Below are 24,186 nucleotides of genomic sequence, written 5' to 3'. Positions count from 1 at the left end.
AGAATATATTTAATTTAACGCATTAAAATTAAAGCTAAATAAAAGAAAAGAAAAGGCATGGATACATGGGCCATATCGTTATTATGGGCCACGGCCCAATTAAACATTGGAGGCATCCAGAAGCAAGAAGCCGCCAGCTTTTCTAGGGTTTTAGTCTATATAAGCCACGCAAGGTATCCATATTCCTTCATCCAGTATGCGTCCAGGGCGAGGTTGATCTAGGGTTCGTCGGCTGAGCGGGCGATCTCCTTTATCCTTGAGGTTTAGCGCTTCTTGAAATTTTTTACTTGCTTAATTAACATTTGCACGACGCACCCCGGGCTACTCTGATTATCTCCATGACGGCGATAGCCCCATTGCTCGTGCTAGAGTGCTGCCGTTTAGTGTTGCAGGTTTGCCTTGCCTCCACGGCTTATCTGTGTCAAAATAACGGCAAGATTCCTTTATCATGGATATAGAGCCATCTTAAAATCTTGAATTTGTTTTTGTTTAATTTATTGGATTATTGGGGGCCTCACTACACCTTTAGCTTGTTTTCTGCAGATAAAGCATATGAAAATGAAGCTAGTCATAGAGGCCGAGATCTAATCTTCGGCGGTGTTCACGTGGGGGCCTATCTTTTCAATGTTTGTGCCTCTAAAAACTTCCGCTATATCTATCTTTTTATCCCAATTTGAATCGACTTTCTGGTTTGTAGCTCTGTTTCTTATTTCAAAGTTTCGTTATTTGGGTGATAGATAAGAGTTGTTGGCTATGATTACACATTATCCGCGCTTCCGAGGTTAAACGATGAAGCAAACATAAAAACTAATGGTTGAATTTCTTAATATGAGCCACATTTCTTCTATCATTATTTTTTTTTCGCTAATTTAGTTACTTTTTTCAAATCTGGCCGTGATGATCGAACTTCAGCTTATATGCCAGTTCTGCTTCAGAATTTGATGATTGATAAAGCTGTTACATATTATCTGAGCCTTAAATTTTACTATCAATTTTTTTACTATCGTCCACTTATAGGTTATAGTTTATGTATTAATCCATTTGTGAATATAATTTTTCCAATGATGATATAATCCGTTTGTCGGAGACATTGTGGATCCAAGACCCTGTTTCAGGGAGAACCTACTTGGTGAAACCTTGTTAAGATGATATTAATGGATTTAACTGAGGGTTCACCACAATTTTAGATAATATAGTTTAATGCACATTTTTTTTACCCATTTCGTGTTGAAATCATTTGATATTAGAGTTTTTTTATTTGATTTTAGCCTTTGATGATACAATCCAACTTTCTGAGATGTTGTGAAGCCAAGACCCTGTTTCAGGGAGAACCTACTTGGTGGAATAACATTTGTACGAGTTATATGGATTTCGCTGAGGCTTATTTTTAGTCATATGTAATTTTAATATTGATTCAAATTTTTGTTTATTTTACCATTTTTATTACTTGAATACTCACTTTGTTTAGCATGTTTCCTTGATTTGAGTTTAACTATACACATCCCTTTTATAATGTGGGAATGTAGTCTGAAAAACTCGGAAATTGTGTGTTGTCATCAGCTTCTTCTCGCCAAATTAGGAGGTCGGAGTTAAATAACAGCACTAAATTCACCAAACCATTGTATTCGATTTTTCATTTGTTTGTAGGCTTAATGTGTTCTCGTTATTGTCTTTGTTTTGTTTGTTTGTCTTTGTGTTCTTCTGCAGATTCAGTTCAATGCGTGGCAGTTATGGGATGTTGGAAGTCGCAAAAAAGAAATCGCCTGTTGTATCGTATTCGAATTTGTATTTGTAGTTCATGTTTCTTTGTAGTCTTTCTCGACAGTAATTTCAACTCCAAATTGCTAATTGGCCCATGTTTCTTTATCCCAGATGTCACAGTGATATTGATATTGTATTTTTGTTAATACTAAGATTAAATTTGTTCTCTACCGATCTATAGAAAATATACATCAATGCATCAAGTGAATTGTAAAATTCCTTCAATTCATAACTATGCTTAAGTTCGTTCAGTTCATAAACAAGCTTAAGTTCGTTCAGTTCATAAACAAGCTTAAGTTCGTTCAGTTCATAAACAAGCTTAAGTTCGTTCAGTTCATAAACAAGCTTAAGTTCGTTCAGTTCATAAACAAGCTTAAGTTCGTTCAGTTCATAAACAAGCTTAAGTTCGTTCAGTTCATAAACAAGCTTAAGTTCGTTCAGTTCATAAACAAGGTGAAAGGAATAAATTCAGTATTATTACTCAATATATGTTTTAATAATTACAAATGGACTCGATAATCAATTTTCTATTAGCACTTGTATGAATTATGAATGTATTATAATATATTGAAAATTTTATGTACTTTGAATTATTTATATATTCACATATTTTAATAATTACACTTTCTATTATTTAAGACATTAATTCCTAAATCCGTAAATTTTTACAAGGAATTTTTAAAATTTTAATAAAATCAAATCTTTATTGTTAGAAAAGATAAAATTTATTTATTTTTTGTTGAAATCTCTTAATAACTTCTTTAAAATGAGAATCTCCTAATATGAATTTTGTGAATTCCATCTTTTATATTTTGTTGTAAATTAATAAATTTATATTTGTTAACGAATAAATTAATAATAATTAAAAAAAATTATGCTTTTGTTAACACATTATCAACCAACCTCATTTTGATTAATTATCTTTTTGTAACATAGTTTTAAACACCAACTCTGTTATTCAATCTATTTTTTTTTTTTTTTTTTTAATTTCAGCCAAAATACGAGATCGAATCAATTTTTTGAAATTTAATGGTTTGAAGAATAATCCACAGATTACCTAACCCTGGACGCATACTGGATGAAGGAATATGGATATATTTTTGGATTGAATATATTTTTGGGAGAAGTGATATTATTAGCTTGTAAATTGATCCCATGGAGATTTTAATTCCTAATTCAATGGTCGGGAGATTTTCATTAGCGTACATTTCCAAGAAACTCGGAAATAAATGAAATATATATGGAAGATGAAATCCCACGTGTTTAGTTTCCTAATTCGTTGGAGATTTCTGTGTCAGTCAATCCCACCTGTCCTTCTTTCCCACTTTATTGGATATCAAAATCAACGGTGAATCGTTTTTTTTCTACACAAAAAACTTGGAAGTTACTCCTTCGTCGTCGCTCTTCTGTATAAAGAAAACTTCCCCTCCCTTTTTCCTGCAAGAGAAGAAGCTACTCAGGGCTGTCACAATGGCATGGAATTCCTTCTACAACAGAGCCTCTAAGGCTTATCACGACCATCCCAACATCTCCAAGCTCCTCCTCGTCTTGGCCGCCAGGTTCTTGACCGACCCTTTTTCTTTCCTCTCTTGTTTTCTTGTTTTGAATTCAATTATATTTCATCTTATGATCTTCATTGTTATGATCTGCAGTGGAGGTGGGCTGGTGGCAAGTACTAATGGCAAATCTCTGTACCCTTCTGCATTTGCTGATGCAGTCCACCAAGATGATGATTGGAGGAAGAAGAAGAAGAAGAAGGTGGTCGTGCTTGGAACAGGATGGGCCGGCACCAGCTTCTTGAAGAATCTCAAGAGCTCCTCTTATGATGTTCATGTCATATCCCCTCATAATTACTTCGCTTTCACCCCTTTGCTTCCTAGTGTCACTTGTGGCACCGTCGAGGCACGCAGCATTGTCGAACCAATTCGTAGCATCACCAAGAAGGTACTGAAATTCGTAGCGACTCTGTTCTTCTTGACAGTGTTTTGCCAAGATTAAGGTAACCCATTTGATGTTTTACGTTGCAGAAAGGATTGAGCATTGAATTTAGGGAAGCTGAGTGTTATAAGATAGATGCAGAGAACAAGAAGGTGTTCTGTCGATCAACTCAAGACACGAACTTGGGTGGCAAGGAAGAGTTTTCAGTGGACTACGACTATCTGATAGTAGCCATGGGAGCTAAATCCAACACTTTCAACACACCAGGAGTAGAGGAAAATGCTCATTTCTTGAAGGGAGTGGAAGATGCTCAGCGGATTCGACAGTCGGTAATCGATTGTTTCGAGCGAGCCAGCCTTCCAAATCTAAGTGAAGAAGAGAAGAAGAGAACCCTTCACTTTGTTATAGTTGGAGGAGGTCCAACAGGAGTGGAATTTGCAGCAGAACTTCATGACTTTGCTGCAGAGGATTTAGCAGAGTTGTATCCTTCATTGAAAGAATACGTGAAAATCACCCTCTTAGAGGCAGGCGATCATATTTTGAACATGTAAGCGAGTTCTTACTGCTATTTTTTGGCTTCTTTGGAGCATCAAATTCAGGACACTTTGTTTTTATAGGTTTGACAAGAGGATTACAGCCTTTGCTGAAGACAAGTTTCAAAGAGATGGGATTAACTTAAAAACTGGTTCCATGGTTGTGAAAGTAACTGATAAGGAAATCTCCACAAAAGAAAGGGCAACCGGTGAGTTTGTGTCTGTTCCTTATGGAATGGTTGTCTGGTCCACCGGCATCGGTCCTCGGCCTCAAGTCGTCGACTTCATGAAGCAGATTGGTCAGACTAACAGACGAGCTTTGGCTACTGATGAATGGCTAAGGGTTGAAGGATGTGATGGTGTCTATGCTTTTGGTGATTGTGCCACAATAAACCAAAGAAAAGTCATGGTAATTTCAGAGTTCATTTCATTCCATTCCCTTTGCTTTGCTTTTGTGATACCCCACGGGGAGGAGAACGAAACACCCTTTATAAGAGAAACCTTTCCCTAAACGCGTTTTAAAGCTTTGAGGGAAAGTCCAAAGAAGACAATATCTGCTAGCGGTGGGTGGCTTTGGGCGGTTATTGCTTTCTTCTTGATTGATACTCTTTTACTTGCAGGAAGATATTGCTGTGATATTCAGCAAGGCGGACACAGACAATTCAGGAAGTTTAGCCCTGCAAGAGTTTCAAGAAGCAGTAAAGGATATTTGTGAGAGATACCCTCAAGTAGAGATCTATCTGAAGAAGAATAAGATGAAGAACTTTGCAGCCTTGTTGAAGAAGTCGCAATCGGACACGCAGAACCAGTCGACCGAGCTCGATATCGAAAGCTTTACGTCCTTACTTTCCGAAGTCGATGCTCAGATGAAAAATCTGCCTGCTACTGCTCAAGTGAGCTCATACATCCTAATCTTTATTCTCATCCTAATCTTTAATTTGTTGTTGTTTTCAAATTCTTGTAGGTTGCTGCTCAACAAGGTGAGTATCTTGCAACCTGCTTCAACAAGATGGAACAATGTGAGAAGTACCCGGAAGGCCCTCTCCGATATAGAGGGACGGGGCGACATCGGTTTCGTCCCTTTAGGTAAAAACCATAAACAGTGGATCAAATGGGTGTGTTTTTGGTATTTTCAGACTGAAAGTTTGGTTGTTTTTGTGTTTAGGTACAAGCATTTTGGGCAGTTTGCTCCCCTTGGTGGAGAACAAACTGCAGCTCAACTACCTGGAGATTGGATCTCAATAGGTCATAGCAGCCAGTGGCTTTGGTACTCTGTGTATACAAGGTAAAACCCACAAACCCCAAACGTCATTTGGTACTCTCCCTAGACACGTTGTGTGAACCTCTCCTTAGCAACACGTAACGGATCAAAATAGATAATATCTACTAACAGTGGGTTTGGAGTGTTACACTAATGTTTTGTTTACGAATGTATCTTTACAGCAAGCTAGTAAGCTGGCGCACGAGGGTTCTGGTCCTATCAGACTGGGGTAGAAGATTCATATTTGGCAGGGATTCAAGCAGAATCTGATATCATCTTCATAGCAGCCTAACTCTACAAATTCAACTATAGGAGTTATAACCAACCTTACATTCATTCAAATCCCAGTTTTGTTTTACTTTCATTGCATTTGATTTTAAATTTTGGTACTCATGTAGTAGAAGTCTTGAATATCTTAGACAAAACTTATTGAAAACAAAAGCTTGATCCCTTTATATGCTTCATCTGGTTATACAATAACAACAGATCCACCAGTTTATAGCCCACCAAACTCGCTTATCTCTTCATCCTCTGCAAAATTTAACTTCTGACAGATCGATGCTTCCATCTCAGTATCAGCAAAGAAATTTGTGTTACTCTCAATCAATTCAGCCACCCTCTTGGCCGGTCCAGAGTCCCTTGGAGTTGTGTTCGAACAACGAGTCGTTCTGATCCTTGGAAGCATATCGCCCAGCTTGGAAACTGGAGATTCGCAGCATCCCTCTTCCATTTCTTGTTGGAGTATCATTATTTCACTTGGAATTTCCCACCGCTTCTTCACTCTGCTTTGCGGCGCCTTGCTCCGGCATAGCTCTGATGAAGAACGACTGCTTCCGTCGTCTTTGCAATTCCCCGGCAGAGATGTCTTGCGATTCTCTGTGGCTACTTGGGCGCTTTCGCTTGTCTGATTGTAACGGCTCGCTACAATCCTACCAGTCCTCAATGGCTTTTTGGTGCTGGTGGGTGGGGCTGATTTTTCAACGTCTTTAAAGAGCTTCTTTGGCTGAATTAATTCGACAACCCCAACCCCATCTTTTTTCGCCGGCCTTTTCGATACGATGGTGGTGGCTGGTTGCCGCACAGTTTGCGCCTTGATCAATGTCCTCCGCGATTTGGGGCTAAGGCTCATACCGTTTCTTCCTCTGTTCTTCGTCTTAGCTTCGTCAATATCTGGCAATTTCGGAAGGCAGGATTGTCGACGGCTTTTCATCTGCTGAATTGGTGTTAGTTCCGTCTTTCCCTGCCGCCGAAACCCAACTCCGGCGTAGATTTCCGACGGCCCCAAACTTTTCCCTCTGAGACCAATTTTCCGTTCAACTGAAGCGTCTTCAAACATTTTAACCCCATCTGAATTTTGGATACCCATTTTCGGCACAATTGATTTGGTGGGCACGAATCTTCCACCCCTCTGGACTGTTGTTCTTGCAGCGTTCTGATCAGCCTTCTCAATTTGAAGCGCTTTAAGTTTCATCGACAATCGATTGATTTCCCTCTCTGTTTCCTCGATTTCTTCATCGATATTTCTCTCCTTACAAATTACCTCCTCCTCTTCCTCCTTTCCCTTGATTCCATAGCTTTTGGCGGGCGTTTTAAATGGCTTTCCTTGTGAATTTTCAATGGCGCCATTGTTATTGAGCGGATCCACAGAAACAGAGTACTTGACAGAAGCAGGGCATAAATTCTCTTTACCGCAATCAATCTGGAACGATTCGGAACAAGGATTCTTGTACAAATCTTGCATAATCGACCAAGAAAGTGTTCTAACACCGGATTCTCCTTTGTCAAAAGCAGCATTGTTCCAGACCTGAATGTTTGGGGCGTCGATGTCATCAGGGTGATCAAGAACACTCATGTTTCGTGTCTGGGTAGGCGAATTTTGATGAAAATTTGAACTTTTACAGCAAAAAGAAGAAAAGAACGGGCAAATTTTGAACAACACAAACACAATAAACTGCAGATTTTGAGATCGGGAGGGATTGTGAAATTCTCTATATTTTTGAGTTTTTGACCGTTGGTGAAATATAGACGTTGGAAGAATGCGCTCTTCTTCTTTGCATGGATTCCTGGCCGTTGGATTAGATTAGGAGAGTATCACGCTCCGATTCATCGATAAGATGGGGCCCCGAACCAGGCGCCCGAACAGGACCATCATTCTAACCTAATTAAGAAAGATATTCAAAATATTTCTTGTGCAAATTATCAATAATCAAATCTAAAAGGATTTCAACAACTTCAATGAATTAAAAATTTAAAAATTTCCCTTCAAAATATTGAAATTCTTCAAAAATTTCATATAAATAGATACTCATTATAGTGTTCTATCTCAAATTTGTCTAAACCCGAAACTGGAAATTTCGGGTCACCACTTTTTGATCGATTCATCAGTCAAGAATGAGTTCAGCAATTTTAATTATGAATTCCAGATCGATTGGATCAATGAATTCCCTCACCAGAAAGGATCACAGAAATGGATCATAAACAAGGTTGATGATTATTGAAAAAAAAAAAAATCACCGAAATCGTGAACAGTTTGATTTCGTTTATACATTTAGTTTTAATTACACGCAAGGCAACAACGAATCCTCGTTTCCGATCAATCGCTTCCCGGTTCCAGTAATTTACAATCAAGGATGAGATCGTTCTGTAAAAAAAGGTCAACAATCACAGAGCCGATCCTCGTTTCCGATCAGAAAAAAAAAAAAAAAGCCCTAAACAAGGGCAAAAACTCTCGATCGCTCATGTCCTTGCCGTCGTTCTCAAATCTCAGCCTTGGCCCCAGCAATTGAAGTACATAACTCGGCGGAGAGACTCATCGGCTTGCCTCTTCTCGTCTCCATCGCGATTCGAGTGACTCGTCGCTGTTGAAAATTGGCGGAGATCTACGGCTACGGCGGTTGTTTCTGCATTTCGGTGCAGAGTTAAGATTCCTTCAGCCGATCCGTGGCGGCCGTCCGATTGGCCGCCGTGGACTACGGCTACACTCGCCGCCATCCATACCCGACCTAGATAACTCATTTTCAAATAACTTCCGGTATGAGGGGAAAAGAAATCGTTCCGGCTTCGGCGGAGCGACGGCAAAGCTTACTTTATATAGTTTGCGAGTGCCTCGATAGAATTTATTTTTAATTATTCTTTAAAATTTTAAAAATTTAAGCGACGTGGCATTGCGTGGCTAATCCAGCATGGACTAATTCCAGCCATGTCACCAAATTTATAATAAAGAAAGAAAATAATAATAATAAAAAAGAGTGCAATGATTCGAATGGTAGTATTAAAATTGTCGTGTTGTGATGACAAGGCATTGATGGATACACGTGGTTGCGTTAGGGATTATAGTCCAGATACAGTGTTACATAGAAATACACAACCACGTGGCAGGCAATGGGTCTCACGTGGGGGTGCAGTATGGTATTGGAAGTATCTTAAATACTTATTTATTTATTTTTCTTCTACGTCTGACAAAGAAAAAGGACAATGTTTTAAAATTTGTGGCATTTCCAACTCAGCTTGGCGTCAGCATGGGCTCATTGTGCAATTCGACAGGTCAGCCTATGATTAATCTTCAGGGATTATTTGTATTTTTATATTTGAAGTGTCTAATTAATGACTTTGGGATGAATCAAATATAAATGACGAGAGTTTATATTCAAAGTAGATAATATATACAATCGTGGAGATATATAAAAGGTTGTTGTGAGATCCCACATCAAGTAGAGAGGGGAAAGAAACATTCATTGGAAAGATGTGAAAACCTCTATCTAGTAGACGCATTTTAAAACTGTGAGGTTGACGTGCAGTGTGATAGTGAAGACACTAGCCTCCAAAGGTGTGGACTGTGAGATCCCACATCAGTTGGAGAAACCGTGAAGAAGACGACGATACGTAACGGGTCAAAGAGGAAAATATCTACTAGCAGTGGGCTTGAGTTGTTACAAATGGCATCAGAGCTAGACATTGGGCAGTATGCCAACAAAGACCCTAGGCTCCAAGGGGGTGGATTATAAGATCCTACATCAATTGAAGAAACCGTGAGACTGACAGTGATACATAATGGACTAAAGCGGACAATATCTACTAGCGGTGGGCTTGAGCTGTTACAATCATGATGCCCAAAAAGGGGTATTAAAGTCATGTCTCTGACTTAATCATATCTATAGAATCATCGAGGGTTCGTTGTGAAACTTCAGTTTTGTTCGAAAAGAACATCTTTAATTTGCTTATATCTTTAATATCTTATCCAACTCATAACATGGTGGAAATATGTGATAATTGCCTTTCCAAATCCCTTTTGGGACAAAATCATCCTTTCTCTATCATTGCATTACATCAACCTCATTTTACTATTCAATTACGTGTTTTTCTTGCTCGTTGTCTGATTTTGATATTATTTGTAACTGCCTAACCCCATCGCTAGCAAATATTGTCGGTTTCAACTCGTTATATATCGCCGTCAGCTTCACAATTTTAAAATATGTCTACTAGAGAAAGGTTTCTATACCCTTATAAGAAAACGCTTCGTTCTCCTTTCCAACTAACGTAGGATCTCACACAAAGTATAAAAGTATTTTGAATAAAAATGAAATGTTCAAAAGAGTAAAACATAGTTAGTATTTTGATCATAATGCGACCGCCCGATTCACTGGAATATATTCATAAGATGTGGAATAGCTCTAATATGCAGTCATTTTTGTGCCTTTGTCTGATAGGAAAGCACTAAGGGAAAGATTTCAAAGAAAGGGAGATATAAACCAAGCAGATACCATTCCACACAGCAAGTGGGCTCACAAATGATGCCTCTCAACAGGACATGCTATTTTGAAGACTTGATTCTTTGGCTCATTTGCCCCAAACTTTATCACAAACAGCAACACTTTTCAAGAACAACACCCACTATTTACCTCAAAACCTTCAAACTCCAACAGAAACAGCAACCCAATCAATCAAACAAACACAAGATCATGAAACGCCATCACAAATCAAGTCGTTAAGCCATTCGCTTTTGATTGCTAATGTCGATGTCGATGACTGCTCTTCGACGACGAATGCCTCAAAGAAAGGTTCACACATGAATGTGATTCCAACTTTCATAACACGACCAGCTCGATTTCACACCAAATCCACACCTCCAACCTGTTGCTTAGCTAGGTATCTTTCCCTTCTTTCTTTCTACAAATGAAGAACAACCATAGCATGTCAGAGAATGCAAAGCTTAATAAGGTTTGAAGAAGATGTTGAGAACAGTTTCGTTGTCTCACCCATTCGTCGATGACGAGTCCTTCACCAACGACTTTCGGGTCTGTTTCTTCTGCTGGCTTTTGACGCACCTCAGTTGCAGCCTCGGCCACAGCTAGTTGTCGGAAGAGTTTCTCCAAAGCCTGAAAAAGGAGAAGAATCCAAACCAATAAGGAGATTGATAGTCTTGACCATACTTGATAGTGTGTTTCTCTCCTCTTACTACTAATACTTACAGGATTAGAATGCTGCGGGTCAAGAAAAACAACTTGCAGTATTTGCTCAACTGCTACATGATCTCTTTGTTCATCAAACTGTGAAATGCCATTATTTAAAATTACCATCAGAAACTTCTTAGCATGAATTATAATTGGTCTTTCACTTGAAGAAGTGCATTATGGCTTGTTAACGTGAGATCCCACATTGGTTGGAGAGAGGAACGAAGCATTCCTTACAAGGGTGTAAAAACTTCTCCTTAGCAGACCGTTTTAAAACCTTGAGAGGAAGCCCAAAAGAGGACAATATCTACTGGGCGGTGTGTCAGTGAAGACACTGACCCCCAAGGGGGTGGATTGTGAGATCCCACATTGGTTGGAGAGGGTCTACCCCTACTCTGACCAGTGTTTCGTACCGTCCAGTGATTGACTTTGATACCATTTGTAACATCCCAAGCCTACTACTCGCAGATATTGTTCTTTGGGCTTTCCCTCAAGATTTTAAAACGCGTCTACTATGAAGGGGTCTAGCCAGGTTCCAGAAGGTGCGAGACACTGGTCGGAGTAGGGCTAGATCCTCGCCATAGTAGACGCGTTTTAAAATCTTGAGGAGAAGTCCGGAAGGGAAAGTTCAAAGAAGACAGTGTCGGTAGGCTTGGATTGTTACATATTCTTACACAATAATGATATAAGCATTGGTCACAAACTCAAAGCATGGAAAAGCATAGTAAAGTCAGAAGTTAAGGCTGCAAGACATACCAGCTCTGGCACATAGTCCATGTTACCCTTCACTTTCAAGCTCACAATCTTAAACTTAACCCTCCTCTTTTGATCCACAGGCTTCTCATTGTTCTCTAGTGGCTCCACAAACTTGAACACTGAAGTAAAGTCACAGATACAAGAACCTCAGAAAGACTCCAAATGCTGTTCATACTTGTAATGTTCAGTTCAAGGAATGCAGCTCAAAACTAAGATGAATGTCTTACCCGTTGCGATGATACTTTCACCAGGAGCAAGTACACCACCAGGAGGACGCATGTAGCAGCTCTTCGGCGCGGTCGTTTGAAACTAGAACAATTCAAGGGGGTAAGAAGTAAGAAGGCTGCATTGGGTAGGCTCAAAACTGATAAAAGTTCGTGAGGGAATGATTCATACTTTGAAAGCCACATGATTCTTGCTCGTATTCTGTATCTCAATAGCACTCTTTACCTGCTTCCCAGGTTCATCTTTAAGAGAAAGACAATGAAAACAAAACACAAGCTGAGAGGAATTCAAGGGCATCAGACAACTAAACAATCTGAAAAGATGAACAAAAAGGACAAACATTCTCAAAACCAAAGCAAGAACAGATCGATTATAGGGAGTGATTTGGTAAGCATCAAGCCAGAGAACAGGGGAGGACGACCACAGTTTTAAGAACAAAACGAAAAAGGCCACAAAATCTCATTATGAACCCAAAAAAATGGCGACCCAGATGAGAAAATAGGGTACATACATGGAAAGTAGAGCTTGTTGGAAGGATCGAGACGAAGCCTTCTTCTGGTAGGGAGTAGAGATTTCGCAATGAACGAAACCTTGCCAGAAGGATAGGAGCCCGAGTTCTCTGTTGGCTTATGACCATTACTTTGCTCATTAACGCGATGAATAGCAGTCGACGAAGAACCAGAAGACGAGGAGACATTGCCATTTTGCCAAAAGGGTATACTACAAAGGCTCCAAACCTTGCCATCGAGGTCTGATTTCTGATCAGCGACAGCCATTGAAGTCGGTAGATTCCTTGGTTGCTAGGCGAGAAGCTTATGGATTTGGGATTTATCACAAAAGGGGTTTTACTTACTCGCTCCTCCCGAAAACAACTCTTCCAACTTCGGTTTGGATCATTTCTATTTTGGGTTTTTCTATTTGGATCGTTTGATGGGCTGAAGCTGTAGATGCGGTTATTTATGTCATACCCGACAAGGAATACGGTTCCATTGTACTGTTCTTCGAATCATCCTTGCATTTTAGTTGGCAACGCCTGCCCTGCCCGACAGTTGCTCTGTTTTTATTAAGAAACAAGAGACTCTGCTAACTACGAATCTTTGGATGTTTAACCAGAAGAACTGTTAGGTAACAAGCAATGAAAAAGTTGCAGTCCCATCAATGGGTTAATGTAAATGAAGAAATAGCAAGTTGGTTGAGGAAGATGAATCCTAAATATTCTGAAATTTAATGGTGGGGGGCCAAAAGATATCATTTTCAGCACCATCTCTCCCTTAAATTCCCACTTTTTCTTCCTTTCCACTTGTTCTTCTGTTTCTTCAGGAACATAGTGAGCTATTTTTGCTTGAAAAGAATTGAAAAAGCTATGCTTGGAAAGACAACATTAGTGCATGCAGTAAGGAGTATGATGATTAGCAACCATGGTATAGATCAGATGAGTGTGTTCCTCTTAGGTGTTCAAGTAATAGAAGAAAATCACTCATCCATTCACCATGTGGTTCTGACCCCTCTTCCAAATTTTTTTATTAGTATTAGCCCAGCTACCGTCAGAAAATATTATCTTTTTTGAGCTTTTTCTTTCGCACTCTTACAACCAATGCTTCGTTTTTCTCCCCAACTGACGTAGGATCTCACAATCCACTCCCCTTCAAGACTCAGCGTCTTGGCTGGCACTCGTTCCTTTCTTCAATCGATGTGGCACCCCCCAATCCACTCCCTTCGAGACTGAGTATCCTTACCGGCACACCACCTCGTGGTCACCCCATTTGGGGCTCAACCTCCTCGCTGACATATCGCTCGATTTCTCGCTTTAATACCATTTATGGTTATATCTAACTGTTCTCTAAAGATTTTACTTTTAACATCTTACGTTGATCTTTGTTTTGATTGTTTTGGGTATGTTTAGTTTCAGTCCCTAAGTTTGTGTCACATTTTACTTGCTCAAGATCAAAGGGATGCAATGTGTAATGAGGAACATGTCGAGGGTGCATTTCATGGCAATACCAAAGGGCAAGAAACCTGTTGCAGAAGATGATTGACAGACAACCAAAGATGAGGAGAGCAAAGGAAAAGAACCAATCATGCTCCTGTTGGTCCAAAAACAAGCAAGTTTATCATTGTGATTATGCAACCAGAATGATTATACGAAGAAGTTTATGTCAAGAAAAACCAAGCCCAACATCTACAAGAGCAAACATATTGTACCAACAATAATTAAGAAGCAAATGTATTGTTTATGGCTTTCATGTTGATGACAACTGAGTCGACCTATTGGACAGGTTCAAATCTTTTCCTACCAGACGTGTTTTAAAACTTTGAGGGGAAGCCCAAAAGAAAAAAACTAAATAGAACAATATCTGCTAGCAGTGGGCTTGAGCTGTTACAAATGGTATCAGAGCCAGACATTGGGATTGTTCCAGTGAGGATGTTGGACCCCCAAGTAGGTGAATTGTAAGACCTGTTGGATGAAATTCCCACGTCGGCTAATTTAGGGAATGATCATGTGTTTATAATCAAGGAATATTATCTCCATTGGTACGAGGCCTTTTGGGAAGCCCAAAGCAAAGTCACGAGAGTTTATGTTCAAAGTGGACAATATCATACTATTGTGGAGAGTCTTGATTTCTAACAAGACCTTACTGAGAGAGAGAAATGAAGCATTCCCCTAACCCGTTACGTATCGACTTTATATATACTTGCTGAATTGTTGCATAACAAGATTTTCATGGTTTGGAAGGACCAAGTTAATGATTTTTATGACCCACAAGGAGCAGAGATTGCAAGGGCCATCATGGTTAGAAATGCTTTCTTTGTGAACAATGACTCTTTATGTCATAATGTACTAAAGGCCGAAGTGACATCATCACTTTGGTCATTACAACAACAAAGCTTTGATGCATTTCATGATTTGTTCAATTTTACCTCAGTTGTGAAGAAGGGAAGAAGCACAGATTACCTTTTCCAAAAGGTAGCAGTTTGAGAGCCAAACACTTTATCAGTACGATTTTGAGTACATTTTTTGGTTGATATCAGAAGGGATTGATAACTTAAAGAACAAAATGAATTTTCTTTTGATTCAATTGATTTTAATGTTCGAGATAGTCAAGAGATCCTCCTTACAATGATTATGAGCCTGCTGATGCAGCTTGTGAAGCTACAAACTACAAGGTAGTATCACTTGCTGATGCATATGAAAGTTGTAATACGATCGATTATTGCTGCTTTAGCTGTGCATTTGGTGTGAGATCTCACATCAATTGGAGAGGTAAACCTTGAAAGAAAGTCCGAAAAAAAAAAATCTAAAAAAGATAATATCTACTAACGGTCGAACTTGAACTGTTACACCTTATGTTCATTCTCAACCTCACCTATTCTTCCATTGTTAATATAGTTGCTATAGTTGCAAGCGTAGAGATTTAAACGATAGTTTGAACCAATCTTGGGCTCCAAACTCCTAGCAGCAAGGAAGACCATAATACACAGAAGAGGGCTAAAATATTATGGATCAAGTTAAAGCAACTCCTTGGAGTTCCTGGAAAGAATGGAATGAGGTTAGGGAAGTCACATGGTGGGTTTGACTATTAAATAGTTCAATACCAACTTTTTCGTTATTGTCAAGTGAGGTTGATGACGATACATAATAGGTCAAAACGAACCGAAAAAGAACCAAAATTGAATCAAAGAAATTTTTGTGGTTTGAAAAATTGGAGAGAAGAAAGTCTACTGATTTGGTGTAATGGCCAAATTAACTTTGACTTAAAAAATGTATTTGGTAGAATCCTCATGTTTTTCAGCTCATTTCCCCGTTTTTCCACTGATGGGCTGACTTTTTCATATTTTTCGTCAATAATTGATTGAGATATTCATTAACAACAACAATCTCAACAACTCATCTCAATTTAAACCCAATTTCTTCTCATATTACAATACGTGATGTATCTTTTATGCGATGAGTATAATGAATGAAGGTATAACTTTGAAAGAGAGGTTCATATGATTGAAAAATAATGGAGGTTAGGCAAAAAGCAGCGGCCTTTCTCATGGTGTGACAGAGACAAGGGCCCCGCCGTAGCCGGAGCTTTTCCTCCGAATCATTTCTTCTTGATTGACATTTCCAGTTTGTCTTTTAAGTTAACTCCACCGATGTTGTCGCTGTGGCCTGTTCACATTTTCTTCTTTGATGCCAAACCCAATTGTGTGTTTTGTATTTGTCAGTTTTTAAGAGGATAAGATGCCCATCATGGTGTTTCTCCTTCTTCTTCGTTCCTTTCTGAGGAAAACCCACCATGGGTTTGGTTTAGTTTAGGTACTTCTGCTCCACCGCCGTGCCGGAAAGTTCAGAAATTAGTCCTTCGCCGGTTCGCTGTGGTCGTCCCATGGTGCTCCGGGACGACTATTTGATGCCCTCTGTACGAAGATAAAGTTTAAACCAGAGCCCATTTCTCTCTCTCTCTGTCGCTTTAGAAAATGTTAGACCCCATGTGGTCATGTCCTGTTTTCATTATCTCAGAGACCATCTTTCGGACCAAACCAAACTCTACTTCGTTTCAATCCCTCACAGTTTCTTCTTCTTGTTCTTGATCTTTACGCTTTCCTTTGGCGAGGTTGCTTTAGAATTATTTTTGGTTGTAGAAAGACATCAAATCCTATCCACTTTTCAGTCAAATCCGCTTTCGAATGCTTTCTTTTTAACAACCTTCGTGCTCCCGATCAATCTATATCTTCTTCCTCTCGACTTTGTATGCGCAACCCATTTCTTCCCCGATCATCAAAAACAAAACCCATCAAGGAAACTTCAAAATATGGTCTCTCTGATGGTTGTAGTTTCATCAATCCTTATGATCTTATCGACTCTGTTCCAAGTTTCTGTTGCTGGCGTAACAGGGGAATCCTCTGTTCCGGCCATCCCAGTAGAAGCTGAAACTCAAGTCTGTCGGCTGGACCTATCCGACGAGCTATTCGGGGGAGTGAGCCAAGCCTGCAATGGGAACCTAGACCGGAGCCGGTGCTGTCCAGTGCTAGCGGCATGGCTCTTTGCAGCTCATGCCAGGTCGGCGTTAGAAGTGTCGGCTCCAGCGCCAACAGCCGAAATAGATCTGCCATTGATGCCAGACGATTCCCAGAAATGCGTGGAGTCATTACAAAACTCGTTGGTTAAGCGCAATATCAGAATTCCGCAGCCCAATTCCAGCTGCGACGCTGTATTGTGCTTCTGTGGAATTCGTCTCCACCAGATAAGTTCCCTGTCTTGTCCAGCAGCATTCAATCTCTCCGGCTTCCACAACGCCACCCCAACGCCGGCAGTGCGTGATCTGGAGAAGAATTGCCGCAACGCATCCTACTCCGGTTGCACCAAATGCCTCGGCGCACTCCAAAAGGTACTGCAAAACAACTTAACCGTAACGATTCTTGTCTCATCGACTCCCACATTGAAATGGGTAGCTAAAAAATGGGATCTTTTCGCTTTTTTTGCTCCTTAATTTATGTTTCCGATCAGGTGAAGGGAGCTAGAGACACCAGCACCACCGAAAGAGCAACCAAAATGTTCAACAGAGACTGCCAACTGATGGGGCTAACATGGCTGCTCGCTCGCAACAAAACGGCGTACATTCCAACAGTTTCAGCGGTTCTAAGAGCCATAATGTACAGTGCCCACCCGCCTCACGACTCAAAGTGCAGCCCAGATCAAGAAAACATGCCACTGGCCGTTGATTCCCTTCAATTAGACAACACACAGTCCTCCACTTCATCACCCTCGACCTTCATGTATCCATTCTTACCCTTAACAGCAGTGCCCTTCATCTGGTTCTTGACACATCCGTAATATGAGCTTCCGTTGGGCCGTAGTTTCTTGGGATATTTTGGAGGGAAAGACCATGTCGTGTCTGTCACATGAAAGCTGTTGATTTTGTGTCTTTTTTCTTAACCCTACAGTAAAATTGGGTTTGGTGGGACAGATCTGCTTCAGTTTTGTTTTCTTTTACAGCAGTAAATATTCCAGTTTGACGTGCATTGAATTCTGTGAAACGTTTCAAATATTCTCACAAAAATGGGGTTTCTCCACGAGTCACAGACAAACGTTTAAAGATATAGAACCAAATCTAAGAGAATTGTAATGAATCACTTATAATGAAAATGGCTTTGCAAGAAGCAATTATTAAAGAGCATTCCCAAACAGCCTATAAATCTACACACTACTTTACCAGCCCTTGCCTATAAGCCACAGCCAGCCCAGGGTGACTCCTGCAAATATTCCTCCAAGTAAGAACAGAACCAGCAAGTTCCCCAAGGCATTCTGCTCTGGTCCCTGCACAACAAGTGAGACAAACATTATTAAACTTAATAATGCATAACACGATTGTTAGGATGGAGTCCCACGTTGACTAATTAAAGGAATGATCATGGGTCTATAAGTAAAAGAAAAGTCATGAGAGCTTATGCTCAAAGTGGACAATGTCATATCATTGTTGAGGGCGTGATTCCTAATATGGTATTAGAGTCATGCTCTTAATTTAGCCATGTCAATAGAATTCTCAAGTATCAAACAACGGATGTTGTGAGCCTCAAAGGTGTAGTCAAAAGTGACTCAAGTGTCGAACAAAGTACAACAAAGGGTGTACTTTGTTCGAAGACTCTAGAGAAGGAGTCGAAACTCAAGAGGCTGTTCGAGGGCTCCATAGTCCTCAGGGAAGGCTCTATGGTGTACTTTGTTTGAGGAGAGGATTGTTGGGAGGGAGTCAAACATTGACTAATTAAGGGAATCATCATAGAATAAACCTCCATTGGTACGAGGCATTTTAAGAAAACCAAAAGCAAAGTCACGAGAGCTTATGCTTAAAGTGGACAACATTGTGGAGGTTCGTAATTTCTAACACAAACTATTTCTCAATCTTCCCCTTTTTAGCTTCTATTTAACCAAGCTTACCTTGTAACCTTTTGGTGCAGAAGTGAGCACACAAACGGTGAGGTAGCCATTAGTCAAGCCCAAGAATGAGGTGAGTAGTATCATCCAACCTTCATCGCCGTACTTGGCTGTGAAGTAGAATGCCGGTAGGAGTAAGATACGGGCAACGATCGAGACCATAAGCCATTTCCGTGACTCTAGCCTTATACATCCTATGAGCGGAATGTATCTCCCAATAAGATCACAAACATTGTATGATGCAATCAACACGAGTGCATACCTGACAGAAGCAAGAGATGCTCAATCCTCGACATGAATAAAACATTTAATGAATTGTGCAAATGAGAACACATACCATGTTCCTAAACTGTGTGATCCAGTGTCCTCAGATAAGAATCCAGGAAAAATGGACAATGTGAGAGCATATATCAAAAAAATGTCAACTACATAATCTATGTTCTGTGACAACAGTTCTTTATTGCTTAGTCGCTCGACTTCGGTTGCTTTCCCCATGGCCTACACGTAATTCTTATGCGTTATTCGACCAAGTTCGATAAGAAGATGCTTGGATGTTTTGAGATGTTACATACCTCATCTGCTACCCCATGGATCCCAGCAGCAGCAAGGTCAGCTGAAACTGTTTTTGACCCCTCTAATGCCGCCTTGGCCCGAAAATGCTTCACAATTGGCAGTTTTGGAAAAGTAAATGCGTAGAGGATAACACAGAGAAGCTCAAAAAATGTTGAGATTGCAAAGAACAAAACTGCAGAGAATGGTAGAAGAATCAGTCTTTAGGGAGGGGTCAGATGTCGTTAAGGCTATAACTGTGTTCTCTGTATATTACACACTAGTTTAAAGGAAGCCACTTCTTCATAAACATCAAATGAAAATATAAAAAAAAAAAAAAAATAGTTGCTAGAAAATATTCTCCTCTTTGGCACACCGCCCGGTATCCACCTCCGTTCGGGGCTCACCGTCCTCGCTGGCACACCGCCCTAGTGTCCACCTCCATTCGGGGCTCACCGTCCTTGCTGGCACACCGCCCTAGTGTCCACCCCCTTCAGGGTTCAGCATCTTCACTGGCACGCCGTCCTAGTGTCCACCCCCTTCAGGGCTCAGCGTCTTCACTGGCACACCGCCTAGTGTCCACCCCCTTCGGGGCTCAGCGTCTTCACTGGCACACCGCCTAGTGTCCACCCCCTTCGGGGCTCAGCATCTTCACTAGCACTAGCACACCGCACGGTATCTGGCCCTGATACCATTTGTAACAGCTCAAGTCCACCGCCGGCAGATATTGTCTTTTTTGGGCTTCCTTGCTCCCCTTCAAGGTTTTAAAACATGTCTCTTAACGGCGAGTTTGGGATGTTACAAACCCTAGAGAGGATAATGTCTGCTAGCGTAGCGGTGAGCTTAGGCTGTTACAACAGTGATTCGATAGATCGGTCTTAATTTATACGGCCATTGGCCAACTATATAGAGATCAACAAACAAAACCCATATGCAATATGTTTATATCAATAGCAGTTCAAAGTTATAATCCAAGCACACACCAATTTGCTTTAAAACAAACCATAAACCAGAAACAAGAGCACCTACGAGCTCCTTTACGAAGGCCACCCTTAGAATTTTCAAATGCTCCTTTAGTAATTAACCTCAAACCCGAGGTAAGAGCGCCGGAGGCAGCCAAGCCAGCCAGAAAAGACTGAGGAATTCAAGATAAAAAAACACCCAAAAAAGTTACAAATTTGAGACAAGGTAAAGCAAAATTGATGCCAGGGAAAGATCATCAGACAAGTCAATGAACAAACCATGGAAAGTGGCATTATTAACCTGCAAGAGCTCTGGTTGCATAAAAGAAAGATCCCCAACCATTCCTCCTTGAACATGAGCATCTGCAATCCCAAAAGCACCGCTAATGGCACAAATTCCTATGAAGGGACCCAGACCTCCTTTTCCAGATGTTGCTAAATCCAACTACAAAACATTAACAATGGCAGTTTCATAAACTTTTTACATATTCAGAACACAAGAACACAAAAAGAAAGAAGAAACCAGTGTTTACAACTAAAACCGAGAGGGAGGAAATGAAGAACAGAACATATCCAAAGAGATTCCGTTTTCTGGTATTGATATTTGCTTCCCAAGATGCGAGTATGCAGAGTGTTCCAAGCGCAAATGGCTGATACACAAGAGTGAGAACCCTTGAAGAATGGTAGTTCTGTAGAACATTTCAAAAGGGGGAAATACCATCATTGTAATCCTTCAAGTTCAAGGCTACTAAATTGCTCAAGACAATGAAAATTACCGGAAACAAATAGCCATAGTAATCTTGAATGGTCAGCATACTGTTCCAAGAAAACAGGCATCCATTTCCAAGAAGCCAACACACAATCATTGCAGTATATTTACCCTTTCAACAAAAATAACAATACCCATCAGAGATTTCACAATTTCATTACTACCCAAGATTTTGATTACAAACCTCAAGCCTTACGACATCCGCTTTTTCATCCGTCACCGCCATAATCACTTCCTTTCAATAGCTTTTAGAAGACCCCTGATCTCTTCGCCACGAGCAGTATAATAAGAGAATGTTTAAATTTAGAATAACAAAATGAAGAAGACGAAGAATGGCGTGATTAACTTCCCATAAATAATATCTAGCTTGAAGAAATCAAACCCACTACCGATTGAAACGGGAAGTTGTTAACTATTGACTTTTATTTCAATAGAAAACATGGATGGTAATAAAAACAAGCTAAGATATCTCAAGGGACAGACCTTTTTTGTCTAAATCTTCAAGCAGAGGAGGAATCGAAAGCTGAATCCCACGGCAATGATGAAGAACAATAAACGGTGATCCTCATCTTCATGATTGTTTCCTCATCCTGATCTTCGTATTCTTTAAAGTCACTCCGAACCCATTTTGGACCGTCAACAGTTTCATCGGAAGTTGAGCCACAGTTAACGAAAAGGGAATTGTAGATACTGAAAATTCATTGAGCTTTTGCTAACTGAACAAAGAACTGAGGGGAAGAAAAGATCTGATCATGGGTTCTCATAGAAAATGAGAAATTGGAACATTTGTCACTGAAAAAAGATCGGAGAAAGGTCGAAACGATATTGGGTCGTCGCCTTATCTTCTTCACCAATCACTAAAGATTATCTTTAATGTTGTCTTTGGATTCTTGTTATCGAGATTTGATTGAAAAAAATATATTATTATAGGTCATTATGTTTTGAATGTTCATTGACATTAAAAGTTGATCATCATGATAGGCTAAATGTTGATGCACATCCATCTATATACTAAAGATTTTAAAAAACAGGTCAATTGGACTGACCCCATCAAACCCTCATCCGGATTATATAGGGCTCATATCCTATCCATATATTAGAAATGGAAGGGATCCATGATTGGTTTTCTTTCTAAACGTGGCAAGGCCCAATTGCCCAACCCACTATAATCCAATTACCCCTACTAAATTGAGCCATAGTCCATATAAATTCGTCTAGTTTTAAAGCTCGGGTTGATTCAAACCTCGGACATTTTAGAACAAATTGGCCTTAATATTACTTTTGGTTTCTTTTTCGAGTGCAATGGTATAAAGTATAGAAGGAATAGTCAAATTCCTAAACTTTTAATATAATATATATGTCTTAACTAGTTGAGTTATGTTTAAGTTGACAAGATTCAATTTCAATTGATTTTTATAGTTTAATCTTTTTAGTCGTCCTACTATGTTCTAAAAAGATTAATGAAAAAACGATAACGACCCAACTTCTAAAACATGACTATATCGTTACTGTAGAGCTCAAACGTTCCAACCATACCAAAAACCAGCTTATCCTCATTTTTGACTTGCAATCGCCTTAGTCCAATCCTTCAATATCAACCCAAAAATCTCGGGACCAAATGCCATTATAACATTTTAACCATAACCATTATGTCTCTTAACCCCAACAAGCAGTTCAATCCTAAACACGAGAGACCAAGACATACGACTCAAGAGAAGATTCGAGAACATTTATCGAATCGAATCCAAATTCGACGACACTCAATTAGTCACTGATAATGTGCAGCAAATGAAACGAAAACAGAGTCCAACAAAGAGCAAAAGGGGTGGGTGTGTTGAATGATGATGATGATTATGTATTGTGCATCGGGGGCTTCGGCGTGAAATATCCGCTCATCATTTCTGTCTCTACTTGAATGCACCAAAAGTAGTAAAAGGGGTGCATGAGGGGATATGTGTGGAACAATTCTTTACTATACTAACCATTCTATTTCCCTTTCTTTACACTTTCTCTTCCATCTATGCACACCAACACACCCACACATCAAAACTCAATCCCTCACTACCTATAAAGGGGCTTTGATGCAACATCGTCTAAGTGCATGGGTGCGTTGGATTCACGTGGATTTCGGTGTCAATGAGAAGGATGCATGGATCGTAACATGCGCACTTAGGTGTGTAGAATCTCATACATGCGCATGCCACGTAGACCCTTGTGTTTGTGCCCCTGCTAGCCCTCGACCCAAAGGGCCCCTTAAGCCTGTATGAGATTTGAGTTGTGTGTTCGACTCAACCCAATTCGTATGATTTAAGTCGTGTGTTCTAGATTATATTGATTCATGAATTTTTCTAAAATATATATTAAAATTAAGTTACAAATCTTAATTATGTTTGAAACTAAATATATATATATATATATATATATATATATATATATATATATATATATATTAACATTTTACTCTTTATTAAAAATAAAATTTTGAATAAATGACTCGAATAGATTAAACCACTCGAACCAACCCAATCAAATATTTTATAGTTGAATTGTGTTGAATTCATTATTTGGATTGAAAAAATTTATTACTGGAATAGTTAAATTATATTGACTAAAAATGTCTCGACCAATGACCATCCACTTTTCATCCCTTTACATTTTAGATGTAATTTAAAATTATTATAATTATGTAATAAATAAATTTTGGCAATTATTTTTCCCTTTTCAACGCATTTTCTTTCAATATATTAAATTACTTTATTCTACATATTATTTGGGCAACTTTATTCTACAACTTTGAAAGTATTTAGACCCGATCAAATTCTTTATTTCTTGCTTTTTCTTTTTCTTTTTTTCTTTTTTTCTTTTTTATTTTTTAAATAAATAAAACTAATAATGCTAGTGGCATATGAGACACCATCATTTTTTATTATAATAATAATAATAATTTAAACGTAAGCTTTCATGACTTTGTTTTGAACTTCCTAATAGACTTCATACCAATGAAGATAATATTCCTTGATTATAAATTCATGATCATTCCCTAAATTAGCCGATGTGGGACTT

The 24,186-nt window shown here is 39.4% G+C and overlaps 5 protein-coding genes, 1 long non-coding RNA gene and 6 other non-coding genes across 15 annotated transcripts; 9 read left to right on the top strand and 3 right to left on the bottom strand.

The window, feature by feature from the left end:
- Window positions 1-184: 184 nt before the first annotated feature.
- LOC111795775 (uncharacterized) lies at window positions 185-1,931 on the top strand. Of its 2 annotated transcripts, none has more exons than XR_015421006.1 (2): window positions 185-626; window positions 1,269-1,931. It is a non-coding gene; the product is annotated as an uncharacterized LOC111795775 (long non-coding RNA). The 2 variants fall into 2 exon arrangements; XR_015421005.1 differs by having other exon boundaries at window positions 738-1,931.
- Window positions 303-441, top strand: LOC111796303 (small nucleolar RNA snoR134). Its single transcript, XR_002815348.2, has one exon. It is a non-coding gene; the product is annotated as a small nucleolar RNA snoR134 (small nucleolar RNA).
- On the top strand, window positions 749-836 carry LOC111796302 (small nucleolar RNA U36a). The gene has a single exon (XR_002815347.1). It is a non-coding gene; the product is annotated as a small nucleolar RNA U36a (small nucleolar RNA).
- Window positions 887-979, top strand: LOC111796276 (small nucleolar RNA Z223). The gene has a single exon (XR_002815321.1). It is a non-coding gene; the product is annotated as a small nucleolar RNA Z223 (small nucleolar RNA).
- Window positions 1,058-1,171, top strand: LOC111796278 (small nucleolar RNA Z278). The gene has a single exon (XR_002815323.2). It is a non-coding gene; the product is annotated as a small nucleolar RNA Z278 (small nucleolar RNA).
- LOC111796279 (small nucleolar RNA Z278) lies at window positions 1,268-1,381 on the top strand. Its single transcript, XR_002815324.1, has one exon. It is a non-coding gene; the product is annotated as a small nucleolar RNA Z278 (small nucleolar RNA).
- LOC111796294 (small nucleolar RNA snoR97) lies at window positions 1,505-1,610 on the top strand. The gene has a single exon (XR_002815339.1). It is a non-coding gene; the product is annotated as a small nucleolar RNA snoR97 (small nucleolar RNA).
- Window positions 1,932-3,080: 1,149 nt separating the features above from the next.
- Window positions 3,081-5,814, top strand: LOC111794778 (external alternative NAD(P)H-ubiquinone oxidoreductase B3, mitochondrial-like). The gene is made up of 8 exons (XM_023676916.2): window positions 3,081-3,320; window positions 3,414-3,705; window positions 3,789-4,246; window positions 4,317-4,641; window positions 4,853-5,125; window positions 5,197-5,318; window positions 5,398-5,517; window positions 5,676-5,814. Exons 1-8 carry the CDS (start codon window positions 3,232-3,234, stop codon window positions 5,761-5,763), a joined length of 1,767 nt encoding a protein of 588 aa, XP_023532684.1. The 5' UTR covers window positions 3,081-3,231; the 3' UTR covers window positions 5,764-5,814.
- A 92-nt stretch (window positions 5,815-5,906) lies between these two features.
- LOC111794779 (uncharacterized) lies at window positions 5,907-7,351 on the bottom strand. The gene has a single exon (XM_023676917.2). It carries the CDS (start codon window positions 7,343-7,345, stop codon window positions 5,990-5,992), a length of 1,356 nt encoding a protein of 451 aa, XP_023532685.2. The 5' UTR covers window positions 7,346-7,351; the 3' UTR covers window positions 5,907-5,989.
- Window positions 7,352-10,128: 2,777 nt separating this feature from the next.
- LOC111794621 (vesicle-associated protein 4-2) lies at window positions 10,129-13,076 on the bottom strand. The gene is made up of 7 exons (XM_023676693.2): window positions 12,436-13,076; window positions 12,096-12,166; window positions 11,927-12,008; window positions 11,700-11,818; window positions 10,962-11,039; window positions 10,749-10,868; window positions 10,129-10,659 (listed from the first exon to the last, which is right to left on the bottom strand). The coding sequence occupies exons 1-7, from the start codon at window positions 12,698-12,700 to the stop codon at window positions 10,600-10,602; spliced, it is 795 nt and encodes a 264-aa protein (XP_023532461.2). The 5' UTR covers window positions 12,701-13,076; the 3' UTR covers window positions 10,129-10,599.
- A 2,929-nt stretch (window positions 13,077-16,005) lies between these two features.
- Window positions 16,006-17,933, top strand: LOC111794602 (putative GPI-anchored protein At4g28100). The gene is made up of 2 exons (XM_023676656.2): window positions 16,006-17,299; window positions 17,419-17,933. The coding sequence occupies exons 1-2, from the start codon at window positions 16,409-16,411 to the stop codon at window positions 17,743-17,745; spliced, it is 1,218 nt and encodes a 405-aa protein (XP_023532424.2). The 5' UTR covers window positions 16,006-16,408; the 3' UTR covers window positions 17,746-17,933.
- LOC111794600 (equilibrative nucleotide transporter 3) lies at window positions 17,930-22,034 on the bottom strand. 3 transcript variants are annotated; one of them, XM_023676652.2, is made up of 10 exons: window positions 21,607-22,034; window positions 21,308-21,389; window positions 21,131-21,235; window positions 20,888-21,043; window positions 20,656-20,799; window positions 20,422-20,527; window positions 19,416-19,588; window positions 19,181-19,341; window positions 18,847-19,105; window positions 17,930-18,228 (listed from the first exon to the last, which is right to left on the bottom strand). In XM_023676652.2, exons 2-10 carry the CDS (start codon window positions 21,347-21,349, stop codon window positions 18,121-18,123), a joined length of 1,254 nt encoding a protein of 417 aa, XP_023532420.2. In that variant the 5' UTR covers window positions 21,350-21,389; window positions 21,607-22,034; the 3' UTR covers window positions 17,930-18,120. The 3 variants fall into 3 exon arrangements, with proteins under 3 accessions (XP_023532420.2, XP_023532421.2, XP_023532422.2); XM_023676653.2 differs by having other exon boundaries at window positions 21,308-21,382; XM_023676654.2 differs by having other exon boundaries at window positions 21,308-21,392; window positions 21,609-22,034.
- Window positions 22,035-24,186: the final 2,152 nt, after the last annotated feature.

Source organism: Cucurbita pepo, chromosome 5 (assembly GCF_057944985.1).
Source record: "Cucurbita pepo subsp. pepo isolate OVF chromosome 5, ASM5794498v1, whole genome shotgun sequence".
In the NCBI taxonomy this organism is placed as follows: Eukaryota; Viridiplantae; Streptophyta; class Magnoliopsida; order Cucurbitales; family Cucurbitaceae; genus Cucurbita; species Cucurbita pepo.
Note: the sequence above shows the minus strand (reverse complement) of the source record. Positions and strands in the feature narration are given on the sequence as shown.

Bases quoted from the DNA above. Each gene is read 5' to 3' on its own strand.
- LOC111794602 (XM_023676656.2), top strand. From the start codon at position 16,409: ATGTCCTGTTTTCATTATCTCAGAGACCATCTTTCGGACCAAACCAAA. The intron at 17,300-17,418 runs GTACTGCAAAAC...GTTTCCGATCAG, and splicing joins GCCTCGGCGCACTCCAAAAG to GTGAAGGGAGCTAGAGACAC.
- LOC111794600 (XM_023676652.2), bottom strand. From the start codon at position 21,349: ATGGCGGTGACGGATGAAAAAGCGGATGTCGTAAGGCTTGAG. The intron at 21,236-21,307 runs GTTTGTAATCAA...TTTTGTTGAAAG, and splicing joins CGGATGTCGTAAGGCTTGAG to GGTAAATATACTGCAATGAT. The intron at 19,589-20,421 runs GTAGGTGCTCTT...CATTCTCTGCAG, and splicing joins TGGCCTTCGTAAAGGAGCTC to TTTTGTTCTTTGCAATCTCA.
- LOC111794778 (XM_023676916.2), top strand. From the start codon at position 3,232: ATGGCATGGAATTCCTTCTACAACAGAGCCTCTAAGGCTTATCACGAC. The intron at 5,126-5,196 runs GTGAGCTCATAC...AAATTCTTGTAG, and splicing joins ATCTGCCTGCTACTGCTCAA to GTTGCTGCTCAACAAGGTGA. The intron at 5,319-5,397 runs GTAAAAACCATA...TTTTGTGTTTAG, and splicing joins CATCGGTTTCGTCCCTTTAG to GTACAAGCATTTTGGGCAGT.
- LOC111794779 (XM_023676917.2), bottom strand. From the start codon at position 7,345: ATGAGTGTTCTTGATCACCCTGATGACATCGACGCCCCAAACATTCAG.
- LOC111794621 (XM_023676693.2), bottom strand. From the start codon at position 12,700: ATGGCTGTCGCTGATCAGAAATCAGACCTCGATGGCAAGGTTTGGAGC. The intron at 12,009-12,095 runs GTATGAATCATT...GAATTGTTCTAG, and splicing joins AGAATCATGTGGCTTTCAAA to TTTCAAACGACCGCGCCGAA. The intron at 10,869-10,961 runs GTAAGTATTAGT...CTCCTTTTTCAG, and splicing joins ACCCGCAGCATTCTAATCCT to GCTTTGGAGAAACTCTTCCG.